An 18,344-nucleotide genomic window follows, 5' to 3' on the forward strand; every position below is an offset into this window, starting at 1 on the left:
CTCTCTACACGTGTCCTCTTCCCTTGTTTATTAGTTTCCTTACTGGGGCTTCGCTGGGTCTGAATTACCATTGCTTTAGGATTATTACATAACTCACAAAAGTCAACTTTAGTAACATTCATTTTTATCTGGAGCAGATTAATAAGTAATCTCATATCTCTGCAGGAATAGGAAGGCACTATTGGCTAATTTCAACCACGTGCTTTGGTATCACAGCATATAAATAAGCATGGATTTACAGGTCCAACATCAGGCTCTTCTGACACTTGACTTCTCTGCCTCAGCCCACCATGGAGCTCCTGGGAACGACTACTATTTTCTTGCTTGTCTGTATCTCATGCCTTCTTCTCTTGGCCACATGGAGAAGCACATCACAAAAAGGGAAGGAGCCTCCTGGTCCCTTCTCACTTCCCATTGTTGGAAACCTGCTCCAGCTGAACCCGTGGAACGTGCCTGAAAGCTTGAAGAAGGTAAGGGACTGTTTTGTTCTTTTCTATGTTATCTTCACTGTATATAAAAAAAAGCCCAGTCCCTGCAGTCTCAGCTTAATTTGCACTGACCAAAGGTTAGACTCAAACAGAAAAAAAAGATTTCCCAGATATACACACTTCTGAAATCTATATATCTAATTCTATATATTACAAGTCAGTTTATGTATTTGCAATGATCATACTAATGAGGAGTCCCACACTGACCTCACAGCATTACTGCAATTGGCACTGGACTTGCAATCAAGGCCCTGATGCTATTGCAATATGCATTATAATCCTCCTGTGCCCAGCTCCTCACCGTGATGGAAAGATGGCTTGGCCCCCTTTTGGGGAGAACCCTGCTCCATTTTGCTGCCTCTGCTCCCCAGCAGATATGTAGGATCACCTGGGAGTGGAACTAGCAAGTTAAGAAGTTGAAGCAAAAAAGTTTGGAGATGGATTGTGCTGTCCATTCTCTCCCCTGGCTGATGTCACCCATCGGGCAAAAAACCCCTCTGTGTTGCAAGGTCTGGAAGGAATGTTCATCCAAATTGCCTGTTCCTTAGGGGATTGTGAGGGTATGGTGACAGATATATGGAAAGGGCTGGTGTCCCCGGGTTCTTCAGAGCAAAACTGTGGTGGTGGCTGACGTCACTGTGTGTATTGTCAGATGCACACATACTCAGATGAGCTCATTTTTGCCCTTGTGCTTGTGAATGTTGAGAATCATGAGCACCCTCAGGCATTCTGCTGTGTTTCAGAGCACTAAGTGATTCAGCTTCCCACCATGAAAAAACCACAGGATTTCATCTAGTTTGGTCTTATAAAGTGACCATGAGAAGCATTCCTGATTGGACCACATACTCCAAGAATCTGCAAATGTAGCCAAGAGCAGATGCCAGGAAAGGAGTACATGATTAGTGCAAGGATGATGTGACTGTCTACTGATATACTCACTCAATTTTCAGGGGTCTGTGGCCTAGAAGATTTGAGAAACAGCTTTGCTGTTTGTGCTCAGAAACCCTTTAGGCATTTGCTTCCATATGTGTATATAATTTGGTTTTGAGCTCATGTAAACTCTTATCCACTATGCCCTGCAGAAAGGCCTCCCAGAATGTTTTGCCAGCCCTATGAAGGGCTATTTTCTTTTCTCAGATTTGGATTTGATACCTTGCCACTTCCATTCTTATCACCTATTTCTTGTATAATTGTCTGTAATTCACAGTTGAAAGAGCTCTGCACTGCTGTTAATCAATGTCATGTCTCAGCGATGCTGGGACAATGACAGATCACCGCTCAGACCCCTCTGCTACAAAATCCTTTTCACATGATTAACATTCAGGCTTGTTGTTCTTTGTGTTCCTCTTTCCTACAGCTCAGTGAGAAGTATGGTCCTGTCTTCACAATACATTTAGGCCCAAAAAAGGTTGTGGTATTGTATGGTTATGATGTTATGAAAGAAGCTCTGATTGATCAAGGAGATGACTTCAGTGGAAGAGGCATTCTACCACTGATTGAAAAACTCTTCAAAGGCACAGGTATGTCCTTCATAATATTAGCATAAAAAATGCATGCTTTTAGTACTGCAGGAACACAGCTGAGAGAGCAGTGCAGGAGGCAGTGGTGGATTTCATTTACTACTTTCATGGAAACAAATCAGTAATCAAAGATCAAAAGCCCAGCTCATGCTTGGACCCTTGAGTAAACTGGTCCCCTGGAAAACTGTTTAAGGTCCCAGGACAGCTTCATTGACTGCCTTTCTATTTTCAGCATGCCTCACATTCTGGCTAAAATATTATTCATTAAATGTACCTCTAAGGTCTTACATTCGTTCTCCCATTTCTGAAAATACTCTAAATATATACACAGCTAAGGAACCAGCAAAAGGAAAGTCCACAGCACAACAAAGATGAGATAATACAGGCTGACCCGGTAAGGGCCACACTCAGGATTAGGCCATGAGATTATTCTCCAGGTCAGTCCCCAGTGTGGCATTTCTCTGGGTAAACAGAACATATTCCATGCAATAGCATGGAATATATAGCACAGTTCCAATGATCCTGTCAATAAGTATATGCTCTGGGAAGAGACATAGCAGAACATTTAATAGTTATGTCAGTGCAAAGGCCATGTGCTTGTGGCCTAGACCAATTCAGTACCAGTGTTACCTACTTACTTACATCCTAATATAGTTTTTTTTCTTCTGGGAATAAAGTCAGTTTTACTCAAAGTGCTGTGACAGATGGATCAAATTCGCCACTTCCATAATTGGACAGACATTTCTGGGTATATAGCAATAGCAGTGTAACTCCACAGAGAGCTGTCTTTCCAGGTTGAGTACTTACTGTGTAGCTCCCATTTAGGGAAAAAACATCTGTTTCCTCATGAAGGTCTATTTTTCCTCCCTGTGTCAGGCATTGTGACTAGCAATGGCGAGACCTGGAAGCAGCTCCGACGATTTGCACTCACCACCTTGCGGGATTTTGGGATGGGGAAAAAGGGCATCGAGGAGCGAATCCAGGAGGAAGCTCATTTTCTGGTGGAGAGGCTCAAGAACACACATGGTAGGATAAGGACTTTGTGCCTGCTGAGACACCATGCATCTTTGCAATGAGACAATGAGGTGTACAGGGCTGCTTCACAAAATCCATGACCCAAGTACTGGGCACATGGTTGCTGTTTCTGCTCCCTGCTTCAACAGGCAAAGTTGTCACTCCTGACAGTCGGTCAGTCAAAGGCTTGGTGACAGTGGGGAGGATAAACGTAGGAGACAGGGTTGGAAAGTATCATTTTACCTGTTCTGCTTGAGCGACAAGACAGGAAGGGGCAAAATGAACAGCTTTGCCACAAAGCCAAGGGTTTGATGGAATTCAGCCATGGAGACAGGGCTGGACACTGCCAGCATGCAAGCAACATCCACTTCCTCCCCTTGTCTCCTGCAGCTCCATGTAAACAGTTCTTGAAGAAGTGGGTGACCAGAGAACTCATTTACAGATATTTGGGGTTGGGTCCAGTCCATCTGAACGCTAGATAGACACACCTCCCACATTGGTGGGGCTGTCCAGTGGGACCAGGGGCTGCTTCTGAGGGCAGGGTATAAGGTAACCCCCTTGGTTTCCACCTATAAATGTGTTTTCTGGTAGTAGGCAGGTCAATGTTACTTCTAAATCCTTCCCCTGAGAGTGGCACAGTACCAGCCTGAATTCCAGGCTTCCATTCCACATTCCATCAAGCAAGCTCTCAGAGTGTGCTAACTGTGCAAGGCGGAAAAAGCAGATGGATCTAACAGAATGATGAAGCATCACTGTTTTCCATGAGCCACTAATTCAGTCTGGCTTCATTGATAAACATTCTGTTACAAATTAAAGAAAACACTGTCACCTGCATTGCTTTTATCCTTTGACTTACACAGTAATACTTTTTTCTTATGCTTTTATACAGTAATACTTATTTCTTATGCTTTTATACAGTTATAAGTACTTCTTATGCCCTTGTGCAAACCTCCAACTCTGGCTCACCTTGTTACAGCATCTTTTACTGAGTACTAAAAGGCTTTGCAAGCAAGATATATACCACTGAAAAGGATAAAGCCATTATCTACCCCTAGTGCAAATAACAAAGAGCTGTGATTAGTATCTTCGAAGTTCAGCATTAATGTACTCACCCCCTCTGATGAGACATCTGCTGAGTTTTCAGTGGCCAGGGAGTCACCAGCCAGGCAGAGAAGGGTTGGTGCCATTGCTGCTTGGAATAGGCTGATTCTCAATGCTGTCAAGTTGACATTTTCTGACTCCTTGGTTTTCTTTCAGGATTTTATCCCTTTTCATGTTGTTGTTCTCCTCTTGAAACCTTGAGATGCAACCTATCACTACATTTTCCCTTCTTTCTTGGGTCTAATCTTGCTTTTTTCTTATGCTGTAGTTTTCTTCTTAGAAGTTAATGCAGCTGTGCTATCGAAACTAGACTTTGATCACAGGCATTTGAACCCCTAGGAGAGGGCTCTACAATGGAATTTATGCTAATAGAGTTCATAAACAGAATGCAATCACCTAAACCCATGGTTGAGGCAAAGTCCTCATGGTTTCACTGGGATTTTGTGGGAATCCTTAGGTCATTTCTAATAAACAATGTATAAGGCAGATGGGTGTGTGCCAGCTGAAGAGAACTAAGGCACTCAGACACGTGTTCTACTGAGAACAGGGCAAAAGAGATACTTAAACCATTCTAGTTGAAGTGAAATCAGTTCACTTCAAGAAGAGAAGAATAAATTGGACAAGCCCTTCACCATTCTTTCAAAGGACTGCAAAACTCTGGATCTCAAGAGGACGTGAAACTACCCTGTAGTGTTAGAGGGGGAGATGATCCCTGAAATACTGAAAGCAAGATAACACTTTTGTTTGTTGTGGCAGAGCGACCTTTAGACCCTGGCAACTTCCTAGTCCATGCTGTTTCCAACATCATCTGCTCCATTGTCTTTGGGGATCGGTTTGACTACGAGGACAAGAAATTTCTAACTTTAATTGATTTGATAGATGAAAACAACAAGCTTCAGGCCTCTCTACAAACACAGGTGCGTATGGTTATATTTAATACATTTATTATTATAATATTTTATTAATGAAGATTTATTCATATTATTAATTTTTAATTAGAGGGGATTTTCCTAAATTTGGAAAAAAAAAAATTGAAAGTGAAAAAGACAGTTAAATAACCAGATCCTGCTGTTTTTTCTTATCTTATGGAATTGTGATTGTATGTCCAAAGGATATAATTGCAAAAGTTGCTGAAGTGTAGTCTATCCTTGAATGTACTAAAACCATAAAGTAAATAGCATTCAAATCCTGAGTAATAAAGACCTACCATTCCAAAACAGTTTAATTGCCCCATTTTCATAGTTACGATTAGGGGGAAATATTATTGTATGTGCATTAATCAGAATGTGCTTTTTTATCATTTTATTTTTACAGCTATATAATTTCTTCCCAACTGTCATGGAGTCAATACCTGGACCGCATAAAAAACTGATAAAAAATATTGAACAAGTTGATCAATTTACAATAGATATCGTAATGGAGCACCAGAAAACCTTGGATCCCACTTGTCCTCGAGATTTTATTGATGCTTTTCTTAACAAAATGGAACAGGTATTGTAAGAGTATAGATTTGTTGGATTATAAGAAAATCACTGCTTGAATCATATCTTTTCTTTTCACATGTGACGGGGCATTGGGCTTTTGCAAATACAGAGGGGAACTTGTTCTTCTTGCCACATCGACTTCATTTTATCCTCTCCATTTTCTTATCAAACATGGAATTAACAGCACCAGCCAAAGTTAAGAAAGTTGAAGACCAATCTGGTTAATGTAATTCAAGGCTACTCCCATATTAAAAAAGGTTCATAATATTATTCAGTAAAAGTACATAAGTGCTGGTGCTCTGGAGAGTGCTGTACTTTTGAAAGGACATTAGATATGTTTATAAACACACATCATGGGTGTATGACTTTTCTTTTTAAACAAGCTTCTTGATTTTGTCATTCAAAACCTTCTGCCAAATCTTCTTGCAGGAGAAAGGAAATGTTGACTCAAAATTCACCACTGAGACCTTGACCAGAACCACGCTCGACTTGTTCCTTGCAGGAACTGGGACCACCAGCCTCACACTGAGATATGGAATTCTGATTCTCCATAAATACCCAGAGATAGTAGGTAATAGAAAAGGAAATAAATGATGTAAAAAGTTTTAGTAGGTTATGGGATCAGTTTGGACAATTGCTGTCATTACTACATGTGGCAATGGTCCCCTGACTAAGAAACATGTCTTTGCAGTGTGGAAATGTGTATTATCTTAGTCCTATTCACAAGGAGATGTTAGTACTAAGTATATGAATATATTCCCAATTTACTAAAAGCAAGTTCTGTTGTAAATACAGGCAGAGACTTAGGCAAACAGATGGGCTACTTGTCCACTGAGCATTTCCTTATTTCCTAACAGAGAAAATGCAAAAGGAGATTGATTCCGTGATTGGCCGGGACCGAAGCCCCCGCATGGCAGATCGGAGCCAGATGCCCTACACAGAGGCTGTGATCCATGAAATCCAGAGATACATTGATTTCCTTCCACTTAATGTCCCACATGCTGTGACCAGAGACACCAAGTTCAGAGACTATTTTATCCCCAAGGTCTGTTGCATTGTGTCTGAGAAAGGTCATAATCTCCTGAAAACAATTATGTGTTCTATTCTTTGTATTTTATTTAATTTTTAAAAGCGCTGAAATGTGATATTGAATTGGAATAGTTTTGTTTGGAAGGGGAATCTGGTAGTTATTGAGTCCAATCCCTTGAATTAGAAAAGAAAAAAAAATAAAAAGAAAAGATTTTTCATTCCCTATGAGAAGAGGGCAGTAGAGCTTTCTATTTTTTACATAAATGGAAGGTGTATTCCATTTGGGAGCAATTTGAAATACTCTAAACAGACTCACCACTAAAATTCATTTAAAAAATCATCTTTGTCATACCAATGTCATATATTTTCACTTCTTAAATGCTCATTTAAAACTGGTTAAACTTTGACTACCCTTCTATTTAGCTCTGGGAACTTCTTAATCCCTCTTTGCTTTAGCAAATCTCCAGTGTACCTTTCTTTTTTGTCAATTCAGGGCACTATGGTATTCCCTATGCTGACTGCTGTCCTACATGATAGCAAGGAATTTCCAAATCCCGAAAAATTTGACCCAGGACATTTCCTGAATGCAAATGGTACCTTTAAAAAGAGTGACTACTTTATGCCATTTTCTACAGGTAAGACCTCTTCCTATTTCAGATCCTAGACTATCCTCTCCTAGAATCTCTTTGAAAGTTTCAGTGGCTCCATTGCCATGATCTGTACAGTGATGTCTGGTGACGTCTGCCACTCACTTCTGGGCAGCTGTAACCCCTGCACTAGAGTTTCAGTTGACTTCCTTGTTTACCAACCTCAAAAGTTCCTTCAATGCCTTCTCCAAGAAGAGGTGTATAAAGTGGGACTCAGCCATGCAACTTCTCTCTCTCCAGATGAACCATCAAACTGCAGCAGAACAAGAGAAACCAGAGCTTTCAAACCACCTTTGCCCACTGAGCACTCTTTGTGTTCTAGACCCTTAGTTCCCAGTTTAATTCATTTGCTTCCCCAAAATGCTGCAGTGCTGCCTGTGCCTTCTGAGATGTCTGAACTGTCAAGGAACAGTGGTTAAAACCAGTTAGCAAGCAAAATACTGCATCACCTCAATTTTTATTATTTTCTTTTCTTGCAGGAAAACGTGTCTGTGCAGGAGAAGGTCTGGCCCGGATGGAGATATTCATATTCTTAACATCCATCCTGCAGAACTTTACTTTGAAGCCTATTGTGGATCCCAAGGACATTGACATTACTCCAATAGTCACCTCTCTGGCAAGCATGCCCCGACCCTATCAGCTCTCTTTTGTTCCACGTTAGCCAAGAGAAAACTGTTGCCAGCTCCCAAACTTCTGAATGCTCTGATTAAACAACAGTCACTTCCCAATCTGTTGAGACTGAAACACTCAGATAATTTTCTAGATGCTTTATGGAGACAAAAGTGCTTAGAAAAGAAAATGGTATGGTGCTGTTATAATCACCACAGCCAGCTCTAAACAGAGACAGAGTAGGCAATGGCACGGGGAAGAACACAGCTCCCTGTGCAAAATCATACAGGTTCTCCTCTGCACCTGCCTCGCCCAGCTCTGGTTCCTGTCTGGCTCCTGACATACCAGGGTGAGTGGAGTAGCTGTCTGAGAGCCCTGCTGCTGCTGTCCCTATCCCTTGACCACCTCAGCACAGCAGAACAGATGCTTGTACTCCAGGCTTTCCACAGAATCTGCTTGAGGTACCTCTCTCCTCTGTACTTTCAATTTGTTTGTAACCTATTTGTAAAGGTAAGCGTATAACAGTGAGGTTTTTTCTGTTAGATGATGGTCATCTAACATATTCTTGTCCCAGTAGTTATTGTCTACTGTGGTGGGAATGGAGTTTATCAGTGACTGGGCAGATGGGTTATCTTCTGTGTGATTGTAATGAAGGTTTGTGAAATTACAACTTACATTGCAAAATTAAAAAGTGGCACACCAAATTGTTCTTTTTCTGAGATTCCAGACCATCTTTCAGTGAAAAACCTGCATCCACAGAGCTTGTATTTCCAAATGTTTTTCAAGTCTTGTACACTGTTGAAATCTGTTTCATTTCACTCATGTATATGAAATGCCCTATGGCTTGAAGAATGAGCTGGCTAATGACCTATAAACTTCCATTCCCAATGTGGGATAATAGAGGACTTATCAGAACCCCAGCTGTAGTTACAGAGCTGTCCACTGTGGAAAAAAAAAAAAAAAAAAGACAAATAATACCAGGATGCCCCCAGTGCCATTTCCTAGATAAACGCCAGCTTGCATCTTCCCATTATTTTATGAAGTACGTAAAGATCACTACAGCAATGTTACAATCAGGCAAAAAAAATATAAACAGTGTTTACATGAATTGCCAATCATACCTGTACAGATCTAGGATTGGCATTTCCTGTCTTGATCACATTCCCTGCAAAGTATAATATATAGTGATTACAGTGAATCTGTGCTGTGTGGGAAAAGACAGCAACTGTAACATTACCACAATGGTATTAACTGCTTATTAACAGGCTAAACTTGTTTTCTTTGAAAGTATTAATAAGCTAGATATACCATGACTTGGTGGCATAGCATTCCAAAGGCAAAAGTCACAAATGTCACAGAATCATAGAAATAAGTTGTCTCACCTGATAAAAAGAAGAAAGCACTCTGTAATTCCTCTTTAGCTGTGCCATGACTAAAATAGCCAAAGCAAATGAGGAAGCAGCTTCCTTCTTTCAGACATCTTCCTCCATGCTGAAAAGAGAAGGAGGCAGCCAATGCAGATCAGCAAGAAAACAGTTTAAGCACCTAGAGACTCCACCAGGATGCGAAATGGGTGTTGAGATTTGAGGAGGGCTAAAGCTGTATCCTGGAAGCCTCACTTTGTGTCACTTGTGGTATAAAAAGCAGTGCAATGGTAACCAAAAACTGCTTACATTAGCTCTGGGTTAACTAAAACAATTAGCCACTGCTGGAAAGTTCTACATGTCCCATGAAGCCATACTGCTCCCTCTCCCTGCCTGCTAGTGCACAGTGCAGCCTTGGCTTTTTCTTCTGCAGGGACAGCACAGACAGTGCATTACTTGCTCATGTGCAGAACCAGGCAGGACCATACGAATTTTCTGTGGCAAACCTGACACAATGTCCTGGCACTTGGCCATGTGAAGAAGACTTTCTGACTTGATGAATCCATTCTGCACATTGTTGCTATTAGTTCCCAAATACCTCTCACACAACATAAGCACCCCTGTGAGCTCAAGCTTCTAAGATGCTTCTAAGAAGCTGGGAAGCAGCTACAGAAGCAACAGTCAGCTGGGCAAGTACTAATGAAGAGAAGAAATGGCAAATTCTGAAACATACAAAAGTGTCCCTAAGTGAAGAACTCAGTGAAGAAATCCATGAAGCAAACAAAAGTACTTCAGCATTGTCCCCATAACAGGGCAATAGCACTTGCCTGAGCTATTATTATAAATTAACGTGACATAGAGAGATTAATTGGATGTCTGGACATAAAGGACAGATGTGGGTCAAGGGAGATGGGGTGATCAAAGGTAAAAACAAGCAGTTTGGAGTAGCCAGGTGTAAACTCAAATAGCTTTAAATTTCTTGTTGAAGAGGGAAAAGACACGGGCAGAGCGCATACCAGAGCCTCATGTGCACATATATGTTACACAGCTCTTATAGGCTGAAGGGAAGGATGTTGAGACATTTGTGAATTCCCATACAGAAGCTTCATTTAAAAGGGAAAGTTGTGAAAACAATGGTTTTATCCACAGCTGTCAAGTTAGGGATTCTCCCAGCTGCCATTTCAGATGTATTTTTGACCACTTGGGATGTCAGTGCTCTCTTGATAACCCTACACAGTAGCATGTTAAACTATACATGACTGTTAAAAGGTTGAAACTTTCAACCTAGAAGTTGAAAGTAGTTTTGTAGGACATAGAACATTCTGAGGTTCACTAGCACTGCTTTATCCTGAGGATGAAGCTCTCTATTGGATTACTGATTAACACTGAGGAACTTTGGTTCCGGGACTCACCTTTCTAAACAGATCTTCTGTTTGGCACACAAATACACCAGGGATGTTTTCTGACATGAGTTGTAACTGTAATTCCCAATGCTTGTGTGCTGTGGGATATACAGCCCCCCTCAACTGAGACACACACACACAGACACACAGAGACACACAGACACACACACACAGACACACAGAGACACACACACACAGACACAGAGACACACAGACACACACACACAGACACACAGAGACACACAGACACAGACACACAGAGACACACAGAGACACACAAAGACACACAGAGACACACAGACACACAGAGACACAGAGACACACAGAGACACACAGAGACACACACTGACACACAGACACACACAGACACACACAGACACACACAGACACACACACACAGACACACACACACACACAGACAGACACACAGACACACACAGACACACAGACACAGACAGACACACACACACACACACACTCCACCCAAAGGTTTCCACTTCCTTGCAGCTGATGCCTCTTGAGTTTTCCCTGCTGACACAGGAAAGTGTGTGTCCTGACTAACTGCAGTGCTGTACACTGCCCAACACAATGAGGATGTGTACCACACTGGCATGTCACTAGACATTCTTCTAAACAGACTGTATTTCTTTCCTACATATCAGCACTTGTACTATTCTCTTGTGCAACTCACTCAAAAGCCAGCTTGAAGTACTTACGGTCGACAGGTATGGAAAAAGTCCTCGGTGTGGGAGGCATGCCTGTTCAGTAGGCAGGGCTCTGCCAAATTAGCAATTTGGAAATTGTTAATCTGGTAGAGATGCAACTTTTTGTGCTGGCCATGCCACTTCAAACACTACCAGGATCACGATTCACTGCTGAAGTAGAGAAAGGATCTGCTAAGTTAACTGAGCACGTGATAGAGCAATGTATCTTGCAATTTCACCTGAGGTCCAGGCAGTCAAAGAATGCAATTGCAACAATACTTGAGGCAGAGTTTAAAACATGTTCTCTTCTACCATCTTCAGGAGCTGGAAAAATCTGTCCTTTGACAAAACACAAAACCAGCTTACATAATCTTTCCAACAGGAACTTAGGATTCCAGAGAAACAAATGCAGGAAGTTGTTTTATTGTAAATTTATAGTAATTAGTCTCCCTATGTCAAACAGATAACGGGAGATACCAAAATTAAGGGTTTTCAATACCCCTCTCATGAGTCCAAAGGCCCAAGTGTCTTCTCAACACAGAGCACAATGAAGGAAAAAGTGAAGTTTTGGTCCTACTGCTATTGAGGGAAAATGTCTTTTATAGGTTACAGAGGAATTTTCTTAGACAGACTATTTCATGTGAAAAACAGGACTAACACACACATAGCCAGTATCAGCATGGGTTAGGGACAGGCTTCTACTTGTCACTGCAAAACAACTTTGCAACAGAACCTCCTGAGAAGAGGAAAATATTATTCAGCCTTAAGCCTGAATACAGCTAGTCTGCATGGTCTGTACATGTATATACATGTAAAACACAAGATTAGCATTGTATAGCAGCATATCTATTTCAGTGAGTTTTCTTTCCTTCAGCACCTAATGGAATGTGAACCTTCTGACTCTTAAGATGCTTCATTTCCCAAACAAGTGCACCATTTGTTATACCCCTACCATATTTGGTGTACTTACATTTTTGATTCAAATCCTTAAGATTTCTACTGATGTTTATAGCAATATCTTTCATTTCTAGGTACTTCAAGCTAGTCAGCTTATTCATGTTTTCCAAGAGTTTGTAGTCCTCACTGGTGGCTTAAAAAAGAACACAGTTTATTTTAATTAAAGGCTGATGTGGTTTGAATCATGTGCAGACTCTTCGAGAGGACAAGAGATTTCAAACCAAGAGAAAAATGTAGAGTACAGTTTGGATGGCAATCCAGGTATAACACGTTACAAAATGAGAATGACCTTTTGTGAATTGCAAAAATCAACTAAGCTGATGAATTCACTTGTTTTTGTTTTTTTTTTTTTTGAGAGAAAAATTTACTAATTCCTCACATTTCTAGTCTTACTCTGTAAGTTAGACACTTATGCTTACAAAACTGATAGCACAAATTCAGACTGGTCATCTGTACCATATATCCTTCAAGTCTGTGTGAATTAGTGGTGCTGTGGAGTGCTTTCAGAATTCGAGCCTATGGAATGCACTAAGCTGGTGAGCAGTTTACTTTGCTCCAGTTAATTTTGCACAGCAGTTTATTCTAAAGCATCAATATATTGGAATAAGGAAAAATCCTTGAACAATGGGAAAAGAAATACATTTGGAGAAGTTATATATCTGCAGCTTTTCTCTGATACTTCTTTATGGTTTTGTTTCTTGCTTTTGTTATCATTTGACCTGCCAAATTTCATCTGTGTCTAGGTCTTTCAAGATGGAACATTTTCACTATGAATAAATTCACTGAAAAAAAATGCATGTAAAACCAGGTTTGGTATAAGTAACAAATGGTATTTTCACACCAAATCTTTTTAAGCCAATATATTTTGGATGAGTATTTTTGATTTTCCAAGTATTGGGGCACTTAAAGCTGGGAAATTTCACTTGTTTCTTCTTAATTCAAAGTTCAATCAGCAAACTGTTCTTTTATTCTTTTTAATCTTCAGTCATTCACAGAGCTAATTAAATTCATAGGAGAGCTAATTAAATTCATAGGACCAGTTAGTGCAACTTTTATCCATTGCAAAGACTCAGCTGAAAAGTCCGTTTGGTTTCCCTGAGGTTATTGAAGGATGAGCTTGGCTCTTCATTGCCATAACATGTAAGACTTAAATTCTGTCTTTTTCTCCATAAAGATGAGAACATACTGACAGTAGAAGAAATCATGCACTGCTTCCCCATGGCCACCATGCTGGTGAGTGCAGCAGGAGTGATTTGTGAGAGCTTTGCCAGCTCTCACATCTCTGTGTCACCAAGCATGCAGCGTCTGTGGCCTGACTTCCCATGCACAGAGTGCTGGCAGGGGATGGCTGTGCATTTGGACCTGGAGGGAAGATAAGAGAGGGCAGATGTGATGCAGCTGTAGGAGAGTTTTGGCTTTGAAGGGTTTGGGTGTGAGCCAGAAAAGAAAACCAGAGAGAAATACCTGACACAACTGTGATGTGAATTCTGATACGAATTGCATGCCTTTGATACTGTGGGTCTTCCATGGTTGCCACCATTATTCTCTTGCATTCCTGAAACCCAACTTGTTTCAGGTGGAAGGTGGTTTAGTTTGGAAGTGGCTTTGTGATTATGTTTAGCCAGTCCACTGTGCTCTGGAAGATCATCAGGAGGGCTGAGAAAAAGAAACTCTCTCTTCCTAGCAAAATTATGAGATCAGAGTTTTCTAGAGTGTCTTACGATAGATTTAGGAAATGAGAGTCATAGTGGCCATGACCTCTCAAATTCCAGGTGTGGGTCATTGTGGAGGATGGGAAGGAGTGCTGAAAGCCTTGGAGGGGAAATCACAGGGCAGGCACATCTCTGGGAAGGTACCACAGGGTGTGGCAGGGAAATCCCATTGTGATGGGACTTCCTCCAGCTGGGGCAGGGCACCTGAAGTAAAGAGGGAAAGGTGTTGAGGGTGCTCAGAGCACAAGCTTTGAGGGCAGGAATGGCCATGGCATCAGCAAGGATCACACAGGGAGGAGCTGGGCTAAGTAAGGAATTGGGGTAAGTAACATGAGAGATAAGTGGAACAGAAGCAGAGTTCAAAGCTGATCAGCCAGAGAAGTGAAGCAGGCTGGCAGAGATGCAAAGAAGAGTCCTGGAGAACTGCTGGAGCCTCCAAGGGACCTTACAGGGTGAAAGGGCCCTACCCTGGCCAGGGTTACTCTGGGCTCTGAAGAAGTCAGATGTTGTTGTCACTGGTGCCCTCTGCTGCTGCTAGATCATGTTGTTAATTTTTTAGAAATATTTCTTGTCTTTTGCCAGCATTGTAAATCTTTACTGCCTGGTAAAGGCTGCTAAGTCCTTCCCTGAGTAGGGAAATCACCATGTAGCTGTAACTGTTTGCATGAAGTGCTCTGTGGTTGTGGCTGTTGGCTACTCTGCCTGTTGTGCATTTCATGGGGCTGAACAGCAGTGGAGAGAGGAGGATTCCTTCAGCCATATTTACAATATGGTTTTGGAGTTAGACCCTGATCTTCCACCAGCTGTGGGCAACGTGTTGGACTCTGGCATTACCCCCAGGTCCAGCTGTTAGAAGGAAGTGATCTTGGTTTCTCCAAATGAGACAAATGGGGAGAGGTGGTTTATGAGTTTGAGGCAAAGTGCCATTCAGTGAATTAAGCACATCCTAAATTGTATAGCAACATACAGCTGGAAATACGTGCGGAAGAAGTGTAAAATGAGCCAGCCCCAAGGCCTGGGTCAGACCAAGGCTCCATCTATGCTAAAGACTGTCTGATCGTGGCTGGGAGTGGCCTGGTCATGGAAGTAGAGATCTCTGTAATCCAGCTCTCAAAACAATAGTTATGGTGACTTGTGTCTTTGGATTTGCACTTAGGAAAAACCCTATACCATGTAAAAAGAGGGTGGCCAAGTTCCTTTTTTTTTTCTTTCTCAATTTTTCCTTCATTAAGGCTGAAAAATTTTTAGGCAGGCCTTGGCCCTCGTATGATCTCAATACTCTCTATAAGGTACAGCTGGATCAAATAATAAACAATAATCCTTTCTTAATAGCTCTTAGTCTAAAGAGCCAATGAACCTTACATGAAAGGTGCAGTGAAAGAGGTTGTGGAATACTGAAAGAGGTCATGGAAGTTCAGTCCTCCTTTTCCACAAAACCTAGTTACAAAGTCTGAGGTTGGAAAGCTTTCAACTGATAGCCTGGATTAACTGAGTTCATTAAGAAATATTTAACCAATCCATTTGCACTGATAAATCAAATATCCTTCTTGCCAAGTCCTTGTGAAATATCAGATCAGCTGTGCAATGGCTCTTTTGCTTCCAGCAGCTGTGCCATCTGAGCTGTTGAATACGAACAGAAGGTATTGTACAGTACCACATGTGGATCACTCTTCATCTTTTGCCTTAGCACTACTGGGAGATTCACTGCAATTAGTAACTTTATTTGACAGTCACAGAGAAAAAAGGCAGAGGTACATACCCAGTTATTTAATTTTTTATTGTCAATATTTTCATTGAAATATCATATATTTCATACCTCTTCAGTGGGGAAAATAAATCATAGTTGATGTTCTCCTCTTTCAGTTCTTGTTCCTTGTGGGATGCAGGCCATGACTGGTGTGACAGTTCACTATTCACTGCCAGAGCATTTCATGGCTGATTTCCATCATGACAAGTAGAAAAGACATCCTAGAAACTCTCCCTTGGCCCTGCAAATTCTCCTTTTCCCTCACTCACCATGTAGCTGATGTAAACCCTCACACAGGGAATGACCTGGGGTCTTTGGCCACAGCAAGCATTGGTCCTCTCTGTCTCACCTGTCTCTGTCCTAGGACCCTCCAGCCCCACTACATACACTACCTACTCAGTTTGGCACTGACTTCTACAGAGAAAGGTCCTTCCCAGGCAGTGCCCTCCACCCTGTCCTGGGCTCTCTGCCTTTCTCTTTGACTTGAAGTAAATGTTTCTCTCACTTTCTTCCATCTTCTGACACAGCTCTTCTTTCTCAAGTTTCTCTGCATTTCTTTGCTTACCATTTAGAGTAGGGAAACATGAATTACACTTTTACTGCACTTGCTGTAATTTGGCATGTTTAGGAGGAAAGCCTGACTGACAGATACCATTACCTGTAAACTTGAAGTTAAAATGTTGCTAGTTTCTAGAATTTTCTTCATTCAAAACCAACCTCCCAAACAGTAGGAAATGATGTAAATCCATGAGTGGAAACTGGTCTGGAAGATGAGAAGATTAGCCAGTGGTGTGTTCTCTGTGTTCTACCTGGGGAGTATTGCAGTGGGGTTTTCTCACATGATACTGAGGAACTTGCTGTAGCCTGACTATCTACACAATCAACAGGGAGATGGTGTCACCAAGGTGAAGATTCCTCTTCCACCATCATCCTCCTGCTAGAAGGGTCCAGCACTGGCTGTGACACTGTGGTGTGATCACTTCTTAGGGCTGTACTGTTTCTTGGATTTCCTCCTTTCACTTCTCAAGCCACTCTGCCACCTCCCTCTGTCTCTGGCAGGACTGAAAGGCACATTGAAGACCTACATTATATCACTTGGCATCAGCATCAGTTGCTTTTTTTTTTTTTTTTTGTATTTTAAATGCATGATTTATCATCTGTTTTCCTTATCACTGTAGTTACTGAATATCATGAAGTGTTAGCAAAGGTTTTGTTACTTGATGTTTGCTGAATTCTTCTTGAATTTTAAATTGTCATTTGGTGAATTTTCATGCTATCATTTTTATTATGATATACACTATTATCAGAATATAAAGGCTACCAGCAAGTTACATGTTTCCATGACCTTTTGTGATGATGATAAGTAACTTTTTAAAGTTTCAGAATGCCTCTAGTTAAGGGCCCTAGCCCGAGTTTGAGCAGGTCTGTGTTCAGGCCCTGTTTGTGCTGCAGATTCCCTGCTCAGCCTTTGGAAAGACACAGTGGGCCCTCTGCCCTTTGATGATGGTGTTACAGATGGGGCCAGCTGATAATGTTGCCCCTTTGCTGCTTTATCTCCGAGGGCATGGACCTTCTGGATGACCTGCTGTGCACCATGGTGGTTCTGCAGCTGGCTCAGGAGGAGCTCCACTGCTCGTGCAGACAGCTGAGAGCAGCAGCCTCAGGAACTCTGCTGACCTCAGATACCCTCTTTGAAACTCACAGCCTTCATTCTGTGCCTCTCTTTACCATGTACAGCACCTCACTTTTCCCATTTCCTGACTTTTTTTGACTGGTTTAGGGAAGTGCCTATTCTTTCTTAATGCTGACTGTAGATTAGAACTAAGCACCTTGGCTTTATTGAAAGATGATGGGGTATAGTAGCAATATAGTGATTAACTATTGGTGGAGTCATAGTACAGGTCAAGGGAAGGCTGTTATCAGCTTCATCTCCTTGCCCTTCTGATGGCTAAATAGAGTTTGCCAGGTATTGTGAATGACTGATGAACTTCACTGATTTCATCCTTTTTCAGCTGAGTTATGTTTTGGGTCTAGTGAGTTCATACACAAATATTTAACCAAGTTTCTTGATCTACCCAGTCAAATGTCATTTCTGTGATCTGAAAACTACCAATGTGCTTTGCATCTTATCTCTAGAACTACGTGTAGCATTTTACAAATATGGGTGTTACACAAATTTTGAATGCTGAAGTTATCACTGATCACAGCAGATCCTTTGTCAAATTGCTTCCAGAAATAAGGCAGAGGTTGATATTTTTATTTTCTACGTGGCACTAAGGAAAGTCCTATCTAGAAGTGGTAAGTTTAGTAGCTGTTGCTATTCACAGCAGAACAGAGAAGATAATTTCCTTTGGCTACTCTGCCAACCTGCAGTCCTGGTTTTGGATGGGCGGAGTTAATCTTCTTGGTAATAGCTGGTATGGGGCCATGTTTTGGATTTGTGCTGGAAACAGTGTTGATAATTCTGGCATGTTTTAATGATTGTTGAGCAGTGCTTGCAGAGCCTCAAGACCTTTTCTACTTCTCCTACCACCCTGCCAGCAAACAAGCTGGGGTTGCACAAGA

The 18,344-nt window shown here is 41.5% G+C and overlaps 2 protein-coding genes across 4 annotated transcripts in view; one reads left to right on the top strand and one right to left on the bottom strand.

Moving 5' to 3' along the window:
• Positions 1 to 227: 227 nt before the first annotated feature.
• The window catches only part of LOC127476788 (cytochrome P450 2H1-like), a 28,284-nt gene continuing 10,167 nt past the window's right edge, over positions 228 to 18,344 (top strand). The window contains exons 1-9 of one of the 2 annotated variants that reach the window (XR_007906723.1): positions 228 to 470; positions 1,846 to 2,008; positions 2,885 to 3,034; positions 4,880 to 5,040; positions 5,438 to 5,614; positions 6,037 to 6,178; positions 6,465 to 6,652; positions 7,130 to 7,271; positions 7,763 to 8,546. Coding sequence is in view for 1 of the 2 variants with exons in the window: in XM_051800146.1 (XP_051656106.1) it covers positions 291 to 470; positions 1,846 to 2,008; positions 2,885 to 3,034; positions 4,880 to 5,040; positions 5,438 to 5,614; positions 6,037 to 6,178; positions 6,465 to 6,652; positions 7,130 to 7,271; positions 7,763 to 7,944 (1,485 nt within the window). In the remaining variant the exon portion in view is untranslated. Of the gene's footprint in view, positions 471 to 1,845; positions 2,009 to 2,884; positions 3,035 to 4,879; positions 5,041 to 5,437; positions 5,615 to 6,036; positions 6,179 to 6,464; positions 6,653 to 7,129; positions 7,272 to 7,762; positions 8,597 to 18,344 lie in introns of those variants that run through there. The other variant, XM_051800146.1, reaches the window with a different exon arrangement.
• Positions 11,771 to 18,344, bottom strand: part of BLOC1S2 (biogenesis of lysosomal organelles complex 1 subunit 2) — a 43,451-nt gene continuing 36,877 nt past the window's right edge. For both annotated transcript variants that reach the window (XM_051800186.1, XM_051800183.1), the window contains one exon: positions 11,771 to 12,453. In XM_051800186.1, the coding sequence (XP_051656146.1) occupies positions 12,215 to 12,453 (239 nt within the window). In that variant the 3' untranslated portion in view covers positions 11,771 to 12,214. The remainder of the gene's footprint in view (positions 12,454 to 18,344) is intronic.

Source organism: Manacus candei, unplaced genomic scaffold (assembly GCF_025592945.1).
Source record: "Manacus candei isolate 608988 ecotype Guabito, Panama unplaced genomic scaffold, ASM2559294v1 h1tg000050l, whole genome shotgun sequence".
NCBI classification, from domain to species: Eukaryota; Metazoa; Chordata; class Aves; order Passeriformes; family Pipridae; genus Manacus; species Manacus candei.